Source organism: Tiliqua scincoides, chromosome 2 (assembly GCF_035046505.1).
Source record: "Tiliqua scincoides isolate rTilSci1 chromosome 2, rTilSci1.hap2, whole genome shotgun sequence".
Lineage (NCBI taxonomy): Eukaryota > Metazoa > Chordata > Lepidosauria > Squamata > Scincidae > Tiliqua > Tiliqua scincoides.
Window position 1 is genome coordinate 121205466 of NC_089822.1, and position 16545 is coordinate 121222010.

The window sequence follows — 16545 nt, forward strand, 5'->3', positions numbered from 1 at the left end:
AATCATCCCCATCAAAGTCAGAGACAATTTACAGTACCAAGCAGTGGCCATGCAGCCTCTGAAACAGCAGATAGGTTTTCGGCCGGGGAAGGGAAGAACTTGCTTTTGAATGTGTTTTTTAATATGTTTTTATCTGTGAAATTATGTTTTAATTTGTTTTATATGTTGTTAGCCGCCCTGGGTCCCTTTTTGGGAGAAGGGCGGGATAAAAATAAAGTTTTATTATTATTATTATTATTATTAAACCTTCTGTGTCGTACCTCTTGCACTTCCAGTTTAGCACAGCACTGAAAGTACAGTCAGCAGCTGGGAAAATGCATCCCAGGGTTGCCATCTTCTGGCCTCTTCAACCATGTGCATGGACTGACCTCTTCAACAGCTAAGATTCCACACTGAAATCTGTAGGGGAGGCAGTGCTTGTGACAACACAGTTTGGCAGACTTGCCTGGATTTTGTGGATCACCTGGTTTTCAAAAGCTATCCTGCTTACATTGAGATGCTTCAGCTGGGGCAGCGCCTGGCAAACAGCCACAATGGCCTCTGGGGAAAGTCTGCAGCAGGATTCCAGGGAAAGCTTTTCTAAGCCTGGCAAACCAGTTAAGCAAGAAAGACCTGCATCTGTCAGAGAAGAACTGCCTCCAAGGTCTAAACTGTGCAGGTGCTTCATGTGGCGACTGATGAAGTGGACAGCCAAATCACCAATGCTACACTGGCGAAGGGCAAGATACTCCAGGTCTCCCATATGTGAAGCTGCTGCTTGAATCCCTGCATCTGTTACCCGGTAGGTCTCAGACAGGACTAGAGTCTGGAGTGTGCCCTGGACCGAAATATTTATCAGGTGCTGGTTGGAGAAGGCAGGGACGTTCTGGATTTTGAGATTTTGGATCCGTGGGAAGGCCTGTGTGGACTGGGAGGCTGCAGACACTTGGAACCATACAGAAGGGATCTCACAGCAGTTTAGCTCCAGAGTTTTAAGAGATGGGGGGATACAATCGTAGGAGAGTGAGCGGAGGTCTGTCTCGGTCAGGCACAGGCTGTGAAGGTTGGGGCACTGCTTGCCCAAGGCTTGCATCAGAGCTGGGGAAAACACTTCTTGCTTCCGAACGGAGTGGAGGGTGCCCCGCGCTTTCAGGGTCTGCAGGCTGCCTCGGAGATGGTTTCGCAGCAGGTGCCACAAGGCCTTAGAGGTCATCTGAGTAAAGGAGATGAGAGTGGACAAGGTAGGTGAACAAATGCACAGAGGTTTTTTTTTTGGGGGGGGGGCCGGTTTAATTACTAAGAGGCTACAATTGTTGACAACAATCATAGTCAGGCCCAAACAACCTAAGCCTGTGGTCACTTACATGGAAGAAAATCCCATTCCATTGTGGAATTTGCTTTTGGGTAGATATGTGTAGGATCAGGGTGTATACCACTAATATTTCAAGTCAACATCCAATATGCAAAATTTGGAAATAGTCCAAAGTTTTATTTCATTTTCGAATGTAAACCCAACAAAGGAAATCTATTGCTTCTTTTTAATATTATGTAAAGGACAAAAATTAAGAGGCATGGGCTTGATAGCTTTGTTATAATATATAAGAAGGTCCTTGCTGGTCAGGACAAGGGCACATTGAGTCCAGCTTCCTGTATCTCATAGCGGCCCACCAGATACCTCTGGGAGTACACAGTGCAAGAATACAGGAGATTTGTGTCTTGCGGCCACTCCCTTGCATCTGGCGTTGAAAAACAGGTCATCTTTAAAACCTTTATTTATCTTTATAAATCTTTATTTATCAAATAAAATAAGTAAATGAAATCATGTCTTGTAATCTGTGATAGACTTTTCCCTCAAATCTGCCCAATCCACTTTTAAAGGCATCTAGGCCAGGTGCCATCACAATGTCCCATGGCAAGGAGTTTCAAGGATTAATTACACACTAAGTAAAGATATACACACACACACTTTATATCCTGCTGTTCTGTCTCAGTAATGGGCACCCAAGGCGACTTATGAAAAAAATAATATAAGAACTTAAAATATATAAATATGTATAAAAATAAAACATTTAAAAACAATAAAACACAATAAAACTTGGAGCCAAAAATTAAAAAAAAAAGCCATGCCCCCTTGTGTCAGCATTAAAAGGCTTCTCTGCAGACGCGTGTGGCCTCTGGGAACCAAGTGCCTCTGGGAACTAAGTGCCAGGTAAGGCACGAGAGTTTAGCATCTGGGCGAGGAGAAGGCAAGGAGACCTCTGAGTTTTGGAGAAGGAGAGGAGGAGGAGCAGGAGGAGGAGGTAAGTGTACTCATTCTAACGCTTTGTCTTTCTAACTCCCTGTCTTCTAACCTTAATCTTACCTTTAAAGCAACCTTAAATCAAAATTGAAAGTTAGCACCTAAGGGAGGTACATAGGGCTACTCTGAGCAGGAGCAGAGTCCTACTCGTGAGTAAGAGCAGAGTCCTACTCGTGAGTAAGTGCCCAAGGGTCAGGCATTTAAATCAAAATTGAAAGTTAGCTGCACCTAAGGTAGCACTTAATCGAAGGAAGGGAGGAGGATAAAGTGGAAAGCAGGTTTTCTACTTGTTTAAATTAAACCTATACTTAACCCAGGTTAAACCTAATCTAAGTTAGAACATAACCTAAACAGGTCAGTAAATTGGGACACAGGATCTAGAGAGCAATAAATAATTAAACAAACCCAAATAAAAACTAGCTTGAGGTTACAAAAACAGTCCAGCCTAAGAGAACAGAACTAGGAGGGAAAGGACCTAGGAAGGGCCAATTCCCAACCCATTAAGAGCCCCATTAGGCTAATCCAAGCAGTCCATTCAGGAGCCTGCAGAGTAGGTCACGCCCATCAGCAGCCATTTGCCTTCCTGAGCTTTTGTAAACTCACCTGGGAAGGCCAGCCCCCTTTCAATCAGGAAGGAAGGAGGGGGGAGGAGCCAGCCAGGAGTATAAAGCTAGGCAGGCCATCGCGTGAGGCTCTCTGCAGACGCGTGTGGCCTCTGGGAACTAAGTGCCAGGTAAGGCACGAGAGTTTAGCATCTGGGCGAGTTCAGCAGCAGGGCGAGGAGGCCAGGGCCCCATACACTGCCCTTCCTCTTCCCTAGAGAAAAGGGCTGCTATCCAGTGTACGGTTTTTAAAAGGACCCCTAAATAAAACAACAACAACAACAAAAAAAAAGCTATGCAGTCAGACAGCCAGCAGCAGAGTGGGGGCTATCCAGTGTTCTGCATCGAGTGCCACATGTATGATTATATGCCTCTGGGGCATAAGTCATGGGTGTGTCCTCGGTGCAAGGAGCTCCAGGCTCTCAGGGAACGCGTCCGCTCCCTTGAAGCCTTGGTGGCCGACCTGGAGAAGCGCAGGCAGCCAGAGGAGGACCGTGGGGAGACTTCTGGGGACGATCAGGCTTCGTCCCAACCTCAGGCGTGCAGCTCCTCGGCTGCCCGGGTGGGAAGTCTCGGGACTGGAGGACGTCATCCTGGAGAGGAGGGAAACAATCCCCTAGGGGGGATCCCTTCTCCAGGGGATGGGCCCGTATCCGAGCGCACTCGGGATACTCCTCGGCGGGAGGGGGGTCGGGGGCTTCTTGTAGTGGGGGATTTGATTATTAGAAACATAGAGAGGGGGGTTTGCGACGGATGTGAGGACCGCATGGTGACTTGCCTGCCTGGTGCGAAGGTTGCGGACATCACTTCTCGTCTAGACAGGCTAGTAGACAGTGCTGGGGGAGAGGTAGCGGCTGTGGTGCATGTCGGCACCAACGACGTGGGCAAGTGTAGCTGGGAGGTCCTGGAGGCCAAATTTAGGCTTTTAGGCAGGAAGCTGAAAGCCAGGACCTCAAAGGTAGCGTTCTCTGAAGTGCAACCTGTTCCACGCGCAGGGCCAGCTAGGCAGGCGGAGATCAGGGGTCTCAATGCGTGGATGAGACGGTGGTGTAGGGAGGAGGGGTTTAGATTCGTTAGGCACTGGGGAACGTTTTGGGACAAGTGGGGCCTGTACAAGAGGGACGGGCTCCATTTGAACCAGAATGGAACCAGACTGCTGGCGCATAACATTAAAAAGGTGGCAGAGCAGCTTTTAAACTGATCCCTGGGGGAAGGCCGACAGGAGCCGAGGGGCATCCGGTTCGGGACTCCTCATCCCTATGGGATGAGGATGGGGAGGTTAGAGAACAACAAGACAAAGGCAGGGTAGGAGAAGAAATTGGGAAAGGTAGGGTGATGGGATGTGATAGACAGTTTGGCACAATGAGAGGATGCGGGGACAAAGGAGCGAATAAGCAGCCCATCCTGGGGCATTCCGTGTATAAATGCTTTTATGCGAATGCCCGAAGTCTACGAGCAAAGGTGGGAGAACTGGAATGTCTGGTGACAAGGGAAAATATTGACATAGTGGGCATAACGGAAACCTGGTGGAATGCGGAGAATCAGTGGGATACCGCAATCCCGGGCTATAAACTCTACAGGAGGGACAGGCAGGGGCGTGTTGGAGGTGGGGTGGCCCTTTATGTTAAGGAAGGGATAGAATCCAGCAAAGTAGAGATTGAAGGTGGGTCCGACTCCACTGTAGAATCTCTGTGGGTTAAATTACCAGGCTTGAGCAGCGATGTAATACTGGGGGTGTGCTATCGTCCTCCAGACCAGAAATCTGATGGGGACCTTGAAATGAGGAAACAGATCAGGGAGGTGACAAGGAAGGACAGGGTTGTAATCATGGGGGACTTCAATTATCCTCATATTGACTGGGTCAATTTGTGTTCTGGTCACGATAAGGAAACCGGATTTCTTGACGTGCTAAATGACTGTGGCTTAGATCAGCTAGTCACGGAGCCCACCAGAGGACAGGTGACTCTGGATTTAATTTTGTGCGGTACGCAGGACCTGGTTAGAGATGTAAACGTTACTGAGCCATTGGGGAACAGTGATCATGCTGCGATCCGTTTTGATGTGCACGTTGGGGGAAGAATACCAGGCAAATCTCTAACAAAAACCCTTGACTTCCGACGGACGGACTTCCCTCAAATGAGGAGGCTGGTTAGAAGGAGGTTGAAAGGGAGGGTAAAAAGAGTCCAGTCTCTCCAGAGTGCATGGAGGCTGCTTAAAACAACAGTAATAGAGGCCCAGCAGAGGTGTATACCGCAAAGAAAGAAGGGTTCCACTAAATCCAGGAGAGTGCCAGCATGGCTAACCAGCCAAGTTAGAGAGGCTGTGAAGGGCAAGGAAGCTTCCTTCCGTAAATGGAAGTCTTGCCCTAATGAAGAGAATAAAAAGGAACATAAAGAAGGTGATAGGGGAGGCCAAGCGAGACTATGAGGAACGCATGGCCAGCAACATTAAGGGGAATAATAAAAGCTTCTTCAAATATGTTAGAAGCAGGAAACCTGCCAGAGAAGCGGTTGGCCCTCTGGATGGTGAGGGAGGGAAAGGGGAGATAAAAGGAGACTTAGAGATGGCAGAGAAATTAAATGAGTTCTTTGCATCTGTCTTCACGGCAGAAGACCTCGGGCAGATACCGCTGCCCGAACGGCCCCTCCTAACCGAGGAGTTAAGTCAGATAGAGGTTAAAAGAGAAGATGTTTCAGACCTCATTGATAAATTAAAGATCAATAAGTCACTGGGCCCTGATGGCATACACCCAAGGGTTATTAAGGAATTGAAGAATGAAGTTGCAGATCTCTTGACTAAGGTATGCAACTTGTCCCTCAAAACGGCCACGGTGCCAGAAGATTGGAGGATAGCAAATGTCACGCCTATTTTTAAAAAGGGAAAGAGGGGGGACCCGGGAAACTATAGGCCGGTCATCCGGGTAAGATGGTGGAATGCCTCATCAAAGATAGGATCTCAAAACACATAGACGAACAGGCCTTGCTGAGGGAGAGTCAGCATGGCTTCTGTAAGGGTAAGTCTTGCCTCACAAACCTTATAGAATTCTTTGAAAAGGTCAACAGGCATGTGGATGCGGGAGAACCCGTGGACATTATATATCTGGACTTTCAGAAGGCGTTTGACATGGTCCCTCACCAAAGGCTACTGAAAAAACTCCACAGTCAGGGAATTAGAGGACAGGTCCTCTCTTGGATTGAGAACTGGTTGGAGGCCAGGAAGCAGAGAGTGGGTGTCAATGGGCAATTTTCACAATGGAGAGAGGTGAAAAGCGGTGTGCCCCAAGGATCTGTCCTGGGACCGGTGCTTTTCAACCTCTTCATAAATGACCTGGAGACAGGGTTGAGCAGTGAAGTGGCAAAGTTTGCAGATGACACCAAACTTTTCCGAGTGGTAAAGACCAGAAGTGCTTGTGAGGAGCTCCAGAAGGATCTCTCCAGACTGGCAGAATGGGCAGCAAAATGGCAGATGCGCTTCAATGTCAGTAAGTGTAAAGTCATGCACATTGGGGCAAAAAATCAAAACTTTAGATATAGGCTGATGGGTTCTGAGCTGTCTGTGACAGATCAGGAGAGAGATCTTGGGGTGGTGGTGGACAGGTCGATGAAAGTGTCGACCCAATGTGCGGCAGCAGTGAAGAAGGCCAATTCTATGCTTGGAATCATTAGGAAGGGTATTGAGAACAAAACAGCTAGTATTATAATGCCGTTGTACAAATCGATGGTAAGGCCACACCTGGAGTATTGTGTCCAGTTCTGGTCGCCGCATCTCAAAAAAGACATAGTGGAAATGGAAAAGGTGCAAAAGAGAGCAACTAAGATGATTACGGGGCTGGGGCACCTTCCTTATGAGGAAAGGCTACGGCGTTTGGGCCTCTTCAGCCTAGAAAAGAGACGTTTGAGGGGGGACATGATTGAGACATACAAAATTATGCAGGGGATGGACAGAGTGGATAGGGAGATGCTCTTTACACTCTCACATAATACCAGAACCAGGGGACATCCACTAAAATTGAGTGTTGGGCGGGTTAGGACAGACAAAAGAAAATATTTCTTTACTCAGCGCGTGGTCGGTCTGTGGAACTCCTTGCCACAGGATGTGGTGCTGGCGTCTAGCCTAGACGCCTTTAAAAGGGGATTGGACGAGTTTCTGGAGGAAAAATCCATTATGGGGTACAAGCCATGATGTGTATGCGCAACCTCCTGATTTTAGGAATGGGTTAAGTCAGAATGCCAGATGTAGGGGAGGGCACCAGGATGAGGTCTCTTGTTATCTGGTGTGCTCCCTGGGGCATTTGGTGGGCCGCTGTGAGATACAGGAAGCTGGACTAGATGGGCCTATGGCCTGATCCAGTGGGGCTGTTCTTATGTTCTTATGTTCTTATGTTCTTAAATAAAAAGGCTTTCAGCCCCTGCCAAAAGGACTCTAAAGAGGGAGCTGTTCTCTGTTCCAGGGGGAGGGAGTTCGACAGATGGGGAGCCACCACCGAGAAGGCCCTCTTTCTTGCTGCCATCCCCCTCACCTCCACTGGTGGCAGCACAGTCAGAAGGGCCCCCTCCGATGATCTGAGAGGACGGGTTGGATTGTATGGAAGGAGGCAGTCCCTGAAATAATCTGGACCTGAGTCGTATAGCCGTATATATCCTTTTGTCTGTTCTAACTCTCCTGCCAGTCAATTTTCGTGACCGTCCCCTGGTTCTGGGGTGGTGCAAGAGGGAAAAGCACTTCCCTCTATCCAACCCATGCATAATTTTATATGTCTCAATCTTCTTGCCTCTCAGATAACTTATTTCTAGACTGAAGAGCCCCAAAAGCTGTAGCTGTTCCTTGTAAGGGAAGCACCACGGCCCATTAGTTATTTTCATAACTCTACATGCTATACAGTACTACCTCTTAATGCAGTAGAACTATTCTTGGACAACAGAGTGCTGTGTGAAACACTGCTATAATTACTCCCTACAACACTGTTCTAACGTACATGTGTTCATAGCACAATATTCACCAGGGCATTAGATCAGAGCCTGCTGCACAACCAACCACTGCTGCTATCACTCCTCCCAACTGGCAGCAGTGGAAGATAATGGGAGGAACTACTCTCAGGAGCTTGAGCTAGGTTGCAACTCATCCTTTGGAACTAGAGAGGCATTCATTCTTCTTGTTGAAGGTGGCACTTAAGGCAGATTACCTGGTCTGCTGTTACCTCTTCCAAAGCATTTCCTAGTAGTTAGCCCGGTGCTAGCCAGAATACACCCTGCCACTTGCCCAGAATATTCTAGCCAAAATACATAGCTCCCACTAGCTGAAAGCACCATATAGACAGTTGTACCTTCCTAGATCAAACTTTGAACAGTTTTACTGATTTTGACCATTTCATTATGAAACTGTAAAAATAACATCCAGGATGGGCTATAAATAAAACACTGTTTTAGGAAGCAGTTTTATAGGAGGTTGTGGCCTCAAGGAATCATGGGCATTGTAGTTTAACACAGGCTCTCTGATGTTGCTGTTGGAAAATTTTATCCTCTTTACAGAAGTACAGATGCCAAGGTTTCCCGACAGCTAAACTGGAACATGTGTAGTAATTTCTGTAGGCTTTTATTCTGCAACTTGTCTACTGTAAACCCCGAACCCAGACACAACTTCAAAATAATAAGGGAGCTTTCAGTTTAAACCAGGGGTGTCAAACATAAGGCCCAGGGGCCGGATGCAGCCCGCGGACACTTTTTATCTGGCCCTCAGGCTCTCAGCTGCTGATCAGTGCTGAGATGTTACTGCTGAGAAAGCAGCCCACATGAAAATTGGGCTCTCCCATATCTTGCAATATGGCCAAGATTTGCGTAATTCCTCTTCTGTCATTTGAAGCCAATGATTTCCTAAGTGAGAAAAGGTTCTTATTTTTGGTCATGACCTGTTTAACGACATCACTTCCTGCCTGATGACATCACTTCCGGCGCTCAGCAGGCATCACAATGCTGTTCGGCCCTCTGTATGAAATGAGTTTGACACCCCTGGTTTAAACTGAAACTGGGCAAAGTGGGACAGGCTGCATTCAGCTCTGTGACTGCTACCATCTGGGAGCCTTCGGTTCTGGTCCCATCCTGGTGTTAAAAACATAGCACTAAGTTTAGATACCAGAGGTTCTGATCCTTTCTGCGTCAACAACAGAACCAATCAAGCTTCTAATCCTAGTGGCAAAGTGCTTGGAAGTGCCTTGTTGATGCCTGAGGTGTATCTGATAAGGGTTCCAATGGTTGAAGGACTAGCCTAGTACCTTGCCCTTCCCCAGGACAAGCAGAACCAGAACAGGTGCAAGAGAAGTCAGTTTACAAATCTGTTTCCATTTGCATACTTTGACATGCTGCCAGAAAGCCTCATTCCTGACTCTCAGAGCATGTTTTTCCCCCATATCAGACACCAGTTAAAACATTCTCTAGTGTTTTTGTAATGAAACTGCTCTGAATATCCTGCTCTCTTCATTCCAGTGCCTTCCTCCTGCCCCCTCCCTAAAATTCAAAAGAGGCAGGTTGGAAGATGGAAGGATTTCTGACCTTGTAAGCAGTGAGGTCCAAGTGCCTCCATAGCGACTTGTCCCGAACCAACTTGCGCCAACGCCTGCAGACCCTGCAGAAAGAAGAGATCAGGTGAGCCAGCAGCAGCAAATTCTTCTGCCCAGGTCAGTGTGGACAGGACTGCAGCCTCAGAGCCCCATCCTAGGCATGTCTACTCAGAAGTAAGCCCCATTATAGCCAATGGGGCTTACTCCCAGGAAAGTGTGAATAGGACTGCAGCCTCAGAGCCCCATCCTAGGCATGTCTACTCAGAAGTCAGACCCATTATAGCCAATGGGGTCTCTGGCGGGGGGAGGAGTCAGAACACTCACCTGGCCCCGCCCAGTCGGTCACGTGGCGGCAGCAGTTCCAGAATCTGGAGCAGAAGCGAGTCCGGCAGAGCGGAGAAGTTTGACGTCTGCATCGTGGTCTGTTGTCCCGGACTCTCTCGCCCCCCCCCCCGCCCTTTGAGGAAGGCTGCCTGAGCGGCTTCCGCTTCCGAGGTCAGCAGCTCTTTCCGCTTCCCTGTGCCTGCCTGTCTCCCGGACTGCCAAGCGGGGCTCAGCCGGCCTGTGGCTTCAGCCGTCCTCCTTCCTTCGTTGGGGTAGGTGGCGGCCTGGCAGGCCGCGCTCCCCTCCCCTGTCGCGGGGGGGGAGGCACCTGCCCTCCGCCCTCCACTGGCTCCAGGCGGCTTGTGTTGACTTGGGTGGTGAATCTGGAGCGCTCCAGGGCTGGGTGTAGAGCAGGGGCGTGCGGTGGGTGGGGAGGCAGAGCCTCCCCCGTAGTCCTCCGAGAAGCGCCGCCGCGGAGCGCGTGGGTTGGGAGTGCTTGCGCGCCTCCCCGGGCGGCGGCGGCGGCACTTCTCGGAGGCTCTGCCTCCCCACCCACCGCACGTCCCTGGTGCAGAGCCTCCTGCTCCCTCCCCACTGTGGCTGTAGTTTATGTAGTTTATGTAGTTATGAGGAAAGGCTACGGCGTTTGGGCCTCTTCAGCCTAGAAAAGAGACGCTTGAGGGGGGACATGATTGAGACATACAAAATTATGCAGGGGATGGACAGAGTGGATAGGGAGATGCTCTTTACACTCTCACATAATACCAGAACCAGGGGACATCCACTAAAATTGAGTGTTGGGCGGGTTAGGACAGACAAAAGAAAATATTTCTTTACTCAGCGCGTGGTCGGTCTGTGGAACTCCTTGCCACAGGATGTGGTGCTGGCGTCTAGCCTAGACGCCTTTAAAAGGGGATTGGACGAGTTTCTGGAGGAAAAATCCATTATGGGGTACAAGCCATGATGTGTATGCGCAACCTCCTGATTTTAGGAATGGGTTAAGTCAGAATGCCAGATGTAGGGGAGAGCACCAGGATGAGGTCTCTTGTTATCTGGTGTGCTCCCTGGGGCGTTTGGTGGGCCGCTGTGAGATACAGGAAGCTGGACTAGATGGGCCTATGGCCTGATCCAGTGGGGCTGTTCTTATGTTCTTATGTAGTTTCCTTGTCCCCTTCCTAAAGGGTCTGCCTTGCACCCAAACGCGCTCCCTCGCGGTCCCTGTTTCCCATGGGTAGCCCCAGGGAAGTCAGGCTGCACTGCGATCCTGGGCACGCTTTTGGGGAGTCGGCTCCATTGAACCCAACGGGACTGCCTGTGCTTCTGAGTGGACGCACGTAGGACTGTGCTTTAAGTGTTGGAACCCTTTCCCGACGTCTGTTCCTACAAGTTCTAAGCAGGTCTACTCAGAAGCAAGTCCTATTTTGTTCAGTGTGGCTTAGGTTGGGACTGCAGCCTGTGTCTTGCAGTACAGTCCTAACCATGTCTACTCAGAAGTAAGTTCAGTTGGGCTTAGTGGGGCTTACTCCCAGGAAAGTGTGTATAGGACTGCAGCCTATGTCTGTTTCCAAACATTCTGCTTTTTTTGTAATTGTTTTGTCTGTGTTCATATGTATCTTATATGTATTTCCCCCTGTTCATTCACTCACTCCCTTACTCCAATTCCTACAAGTTGCTGCCCCTATTCATTTGCCTTTGATGAAGGGTGTTGTCTGTTGTGGTCTCTGTGGGCACAATCCGAAACAGGTCTACTCAGAAGTAAGTCCTGTTATGTTCAATGGGACTTACTCCTGGGAAAGTGCGGTTAGGATTGTAGCCTGTGTTAAATATTTAGTGCATACACTGATTTACTAGTTTTTTTTCTGAGAACTTTTCCTTTCCCTGATTCACTGAAACTTGGGGAACAGCAGCATCCTTATTCTAGTGTACTGTATATACAGTACTGTTCTAAGGTAACAATGTTTGTCCAGCATAATAACTTTTTGTGTTTGAATTGTAAGACTTCATCTCCGCAAACCATTTTTTCTTTCTCCTTTTTTCCCCCCAGCATTGTCTCCAGAGTGGGGAGGCCAGAGGTCTCCTTGTGCACAGGTGTGTGCGAAGCGGGATGATTGAAGTGGTGTGCAACGATCGGCTGGGGAAAAAAGTGCGAGTGAAGTGCAAGTATCCAAAATGCACCAATGTAGCTCTTGCCTACCTATCCAAGGGAGGCTGGTTGGCATCTTCCTGCCTCTGTGTTCAGTTGTTTTGTTTAATCAGATGCTCATGAAAGGGGTACTATACTGGGGAGTTTATTGTCATGAGTACTATTTATCTGAGATTGTGTGCATTATGGGAGAGTAGGGTCCCATTGGCATACTGGGGGAGGGATCAGAGGGACGAATTTCCCAGTTGGCACCCCATGAGGGGGCGGCACCACAACCCTCTCTCCAGTCATTTTTTTTCCAAATTTGGCTGCTTTCAGGCCTGTTTTTCAAGGCCTTTTAAGGCCTAGTGAGGCTGCCTGTGACCTCCCCAGCCCCCAGAAGGACTTCTAAATGCCAAAAAAGGCACTTCCGATTTTCACAAAAAACTGTATGTGCTGTTTTTGGGAGGAATGCACACATTTTGAGGTCCTATGCCCCCAAGCGGACCAGGGCTAGGTTGCAAGTGGTCCCTCTTTTTACACATTGTAGGTTGCATTTTGTTGTTCCCATAAGAGGCAGGGGATAGATAGAAAACTGCTGCCCTAATTGTTTTCCATTGACTGTTCTGTTGGGTGGGTGGGGGGCTTGCTACGAATTGCCATCTTAGAGAGGCATGACTGGTGTCATTAATGTCACCATCCAACTCCACTAGTTTTTTCAGATGGCTGAGGAAATATTTTAATTTTTCATGGAATTTGATGCATCCATCACACTGTGTGCATATATATCAGTGTGGTGCAAATTCCCAGTGGTACTCTGACTAGATAACTGGGACAATACAGGTACTAATGGAAAGAGCATTGGGTCAGACATTTTGTGGCTATTGATGAGCAAAGGGGATTGTTTGGGCATTTTTTAAAAATTGTGCTTAGTAATCCGAACATTACTGATCCTTAGGTTTTGAAGATATGTAGCTTTTAATATTCAAGTGTGTGCGTGCATGCACAAGTACACATCTTCTCTTCTAAACTCTGGAAGATTAAGTTGCAGGCCTTCAGGTGAGAACGTATGCATGGGTATCTGCACAGCCTCCAGCACATTCTTCTCCAAGGTACTTGGTGGTTTGGAACTGGTAGATTGTTCATCACAAAGGCATGGTCTGCCTAGGGTTAGCACTCTATTTGAGAATTTTTTCCTTAACTATCATCACTGCTCAGCCCTGATGACACCATTAGGGACCTGAAAAAGCTCATTGCTGCCCAGACTGGTACTCGGTGGGACAAGATTGTACTAAAGAAATGGTGAGTATTTATTTCACCACGCATGGTGTTGTATGTTGCTCCTTTTCCCTCCCTTATAGCACAGTCCTAACTAACTTTGCAGTGCTGATGCAGTTGTGCCAGTGGGGATGGTACGCTGCATTCTGTGGGGGGGGGGCACTCATGGAGACCTCCTCAAGGGAACATTTGTTCTCTTACCTTGGGACTGCATCAGTGCTGGAAAGTTGGTTAGGACTGGGCTGTTGTTCTCACACTAAAGCTGTGAGATAACGTAGGCTGAGAAATAGTAACTGTTTCAATGTGAAAAGCTATATAACAGCATGGATGTGAACCTGAGTCTTCCTGGGTCAGACTCTAGCACTCTAACCATAACATTACAGTGGCTGTTGGTAAATATAAAAGTGAGGAAAGGACAGTCCTGAAATGAGGAGTCCTTTCACTAAGGCAGTACCTCACATAGCACTGAGAACTTGTAGGCAACCTCTTTTGCTTATCCTTGGTTTCTGTAACTCAGTAGTAGAGTGTGTGCTTTGAACGCAAGAGGCTCCCCAGTTAGTTCCTGCTGCCTCTATATCGTTGGCACTGTCCAGATCACCACACATTGTTAAAAAGAGGATATGCATTGCGTTGCTTAATTTTAGTGTTCCTCTCTTTTCTGTTTCCATTGATCCATTAATTTTTTTTTGTGACAGTTGTGTTTTAACAGTGTCAAAAATATTTTGCTTTTTATTACATTGTGCAACAGATTGTGATTTACCTTTTTAAATTTTGCAGGTACACAATTTTCAAGGACCATGTGTCACTGGCAGACTGTATCCTTAAATGATTCTGGTGGTTGGTGGTAAAATTTGAAGCGAGGCAGTTTGGGTTTGATAGGGTGGGGAAACAAACTGAACAATACTCACTGTAACTGTCTTCAATCCTTACCTGCCTTGGGGCCCAATCCTATCCAGTTTTCCACTGCCAGTGCAGCTGTGCCAATGGGGCGTACTCTGCATCCTGTGGTGTGGAGGCAGTCACGGAGGCCTCTTCAGGGTATGGGAACATTTGTTACCTCAGGGCTGTATTGTAGCTGCACCAGTACTGGAAAGTTGGATAGAATTGGGTCCTCGGGCTGCAGCCCTATGAACACTCACCTGAGAGTAAGCCTCCTTGATCACAGTGGGACCTGTGTTTTGAGGAAATATGCATAGGTTTGCCCTGTTAATCCTGTTGGATTTTGACATTGATAGCTTTGCTGGAATTTGCAATCACCTTCCTATCCTTTTATTTTTTTTTTGGAGGTGGAAAGGGCAGCAGGAACATGTTGGTTTGGACCTGCGCTCATTCAGGTGCCTTGGTAATGAAGCAGTCAAACAACCCCTAGGCTTCCTCCCAACCTAGGAAGTAGGAAGTGGGTGGGGATCACCATAAAAATGTGAGGATGGTTCCTACATTCCTCCCCACCACAGTGCCCAGTTTGAGTGGAAGGTTTCTCACCCTTATCAGAAAGTAACCTGCCATGATGAGAGAAAATGTGAAACCCTACTTCCAGGCCTTCTCCATCACTCCTACTTGTTTGCCTGCACACCTATCTCTTACCATACGAACAAACTGAAAAGAAATCTAAAATTGGAAGTCTGAATGGCACTGGGAAAAATCAAGAGAACACATTTTGGACTTTGAAACTTGACAGAATGTTGATGTTTGGAGATAAAACACTTGCAGTTTTCCACAGATGTTGATTTTCCTGTTTCAGGGGGAGAAATTTAATTTAGGAGAACCCCAAATCTAGATGGAGTCATGGAACCTGACTTTGACCATTAACTCTTCAAATTCAATGAACAAAATTAATTCTTAAATACATTCAATCCTTTCTTTAATAGTATTAAGTGTAGCTTATAGAATGGATGAGAGCCACTGGTTGTGGAGATAACCCTATCTGATACCAATAGTTGAAAGTTATAAATGTAGACATTCCTACCCATGGTTTCACCTTCATCAGTAATGGCGGGCAGCCCAATCCTGAGCTGCCCAGGAGCCCAGCCTCCACTGCACTGAGAACGGCTGCTGCCGGATCCTGTGCGCCTCAGGCTACTGCAGGCGGCACCTCAGGAGAAGGGGATAAAAGTAAGGGAAGCAGCCCCACAATGGGACTACTCACTTTACCACCAACCAAAAGGTTGGCGGGAAAGTGAAGGCGTTCATGTAGGGCGCTGAGCCCTGCACAAACGCCTTGGATCTGGTGGAGCAGAGCTCCACGGATCCGCATCCCTCCCCTGGCACGCCTCCCGCCCGCCCCCCACCCCTGCCATCTGGTGTTGGGCACGAAGCCACGGCACTGAGCCCAGGATTGGGCTCTAAATTGTCCCTAACAGTGCTCCCCTTCAGTATTTATCTATTCAACTGAGCTGATCAGTGTCTAGAGTGTAGGCAGGGTGACATCAGTGGTGGGGCAGGTGGAGCTCTGACCAAAGACCCACCCCTTTAGAGAGCCCCCCATGGTGGGGGGGAGGCCCAAGCTGGCACCAGCAATGTGTGTTGGAATGGGCAAGTGTTTAAACAATTCATTGTTGAAGTATTAATTTCATTTCCTGCAATATTTCTGAAAGGAATTTTTTCATTATGGTACACTTTTCCAAAACATGTTCATCTAGCTTTTTTTAGACCACTGAAGTATTTTCCAATAAAAATTCACCTTAACTCTTCCCTTTCAGATGAAATTCATGATGGCATGAACCTGGAATTGTATTATCAGTAGTCTTAGCTAAAACTCCATGTGGAGGTGCTACTTTTTCTATTTTGTGTTGGGGGGGATGTTTCTTAATTTCTCATTCAACTGAAAATATTTATAGTTTTTATTTTGTGTCTTGAGGTTTAATCTGAAGACTTTTATCTCTAATGGCAATAAATTAGAAAAAAAAACTATTCAGGCGGTGTGTTTTTTCTTGGTTTTTTTATAACCAATGTAACCTGATAGCCAAACTGCACATACGTTAAGGCAAAAAGAAACCTTAAATGAGATCTGATAGTGAAGACTAGAATTTTGCAGACCAGCTTGTGCAAAGAAGTTGACAGAAGTTACAAAAACACACACATAACATTCACAAAATATACAGGTCCATATTTTGTACAGCAGCAGTTTGAAATGGGGTGAAGAGGTAGACTCAATGTTACATGCCTACTGGTAACACTTCAGCCTGAATGGGTGTCTCCATTTTGCCTAATGGATTAATGTAAATTTTTTTAAAAGAAAAAAATAGGGGAACAAATAGAATCTTGTGGAAACCCCTGGGCCAAGGGAAAGAGCTATAGTTCTCTAGCATTAGCTTCTAAGCTTCATCTTTGATATGAATCACTGCAAAGCCAACTACTTCCAATACCATTGATCTATCCAGAAGTACAC

At 47.4% G+C, this 16545-nt stretch overlaps 2 protein-coding genes across 2 annotated transcripts; one reads left to right on the forward strand and one right to left on the reverse strand.

Moving 5' to 3' along the window:
- Positions 1–225: 225 nt before the first annotated feature.
- On the reverse strand, positions 226–9933 carry FBXL12 (F-box and leucine rich repeat protein 12). The gene is made up of 3 exons (XM_066615306.1): positions 9758–9933; positions 9426–9498; positions 226–1192 (listed from the first exon to the last, which is right to left on the reverse strand). The coding sequence occupies exons 1-3, from the start codon at positions 9847–9849 to the stop codon at positions 380–382; spliced, it is 978 nt and encodes a 325-aa protein (XP_066471403.1). The 5' UTR covers positions 9850–9933; the 3' UTR covers positions 226–379.
- On the forward strand, positions 9869–16062 carry UBL5 (ubiquitin like 5). The gene is made up of 5 exons (XM_066615307.1): positions 9869–10029; positions 11802–11917; positions 13098–13181; positions 13935–13972; positions 15857–16062. Exons 2-5 carry the CDS (start codon positions 11862–11864, stop codon positions 15898–15900), a joined length of 222 nt encoding a protein of 73 aa, XP_066471404.1. The 5' UTR covers positions 9869–10029; positions 11802–11861; the 3' UTR covers positions 15901–16062.
- Positions 16063–16545: the final 483 nt, after the last annotated feature.

Bases quoted from the DNA above. Each gene is read 5' to 3' on its own strand.
- FBXL12 (XM_066615306.1), bottom strand. From the start codon at position 9,849: ATGCAGACGTCAAACTTCTCCGCTCTGCCGGACTCGCTTCTGCTCCAG. The intron at 9,499-9,757 runs GTGAGTGTTCTG...TTCTTTCTGCAG, and splicing joins GACCGACTGGGCGGGGCCAG to GGTCTGCAGGCGTTGGCGCA. The intron at 1,193-9,425 runs GTCAGAAATCCT...TCCTTTACTCAG, and splicing joins TGGACCTCACTGCTTACAAG to ATGACCTCTAAGGCCTTGTG.
- UBL5 (XM_066615307.1), top strand. From the start codon at position 11,862: ATGATTGAAGTGGTGTGCAACGATCGGCTGGGGAAAAAAGTGCGAGTG. The intron at 11,918-13,097 runs GTATCCAAAATG...ATCACTGCTCAG, and splicing joins AAAGTGCGAGTGAAGTGCAA to CCCTGATGACACCATTAGGG. The intron at 13,182-13,934 runs GTGAGTATTTAT...TAAATTTTGCAG, and splicing joins AAGATTGTACTAAAGAAATG to GTACACAATTTTCAAGGACC.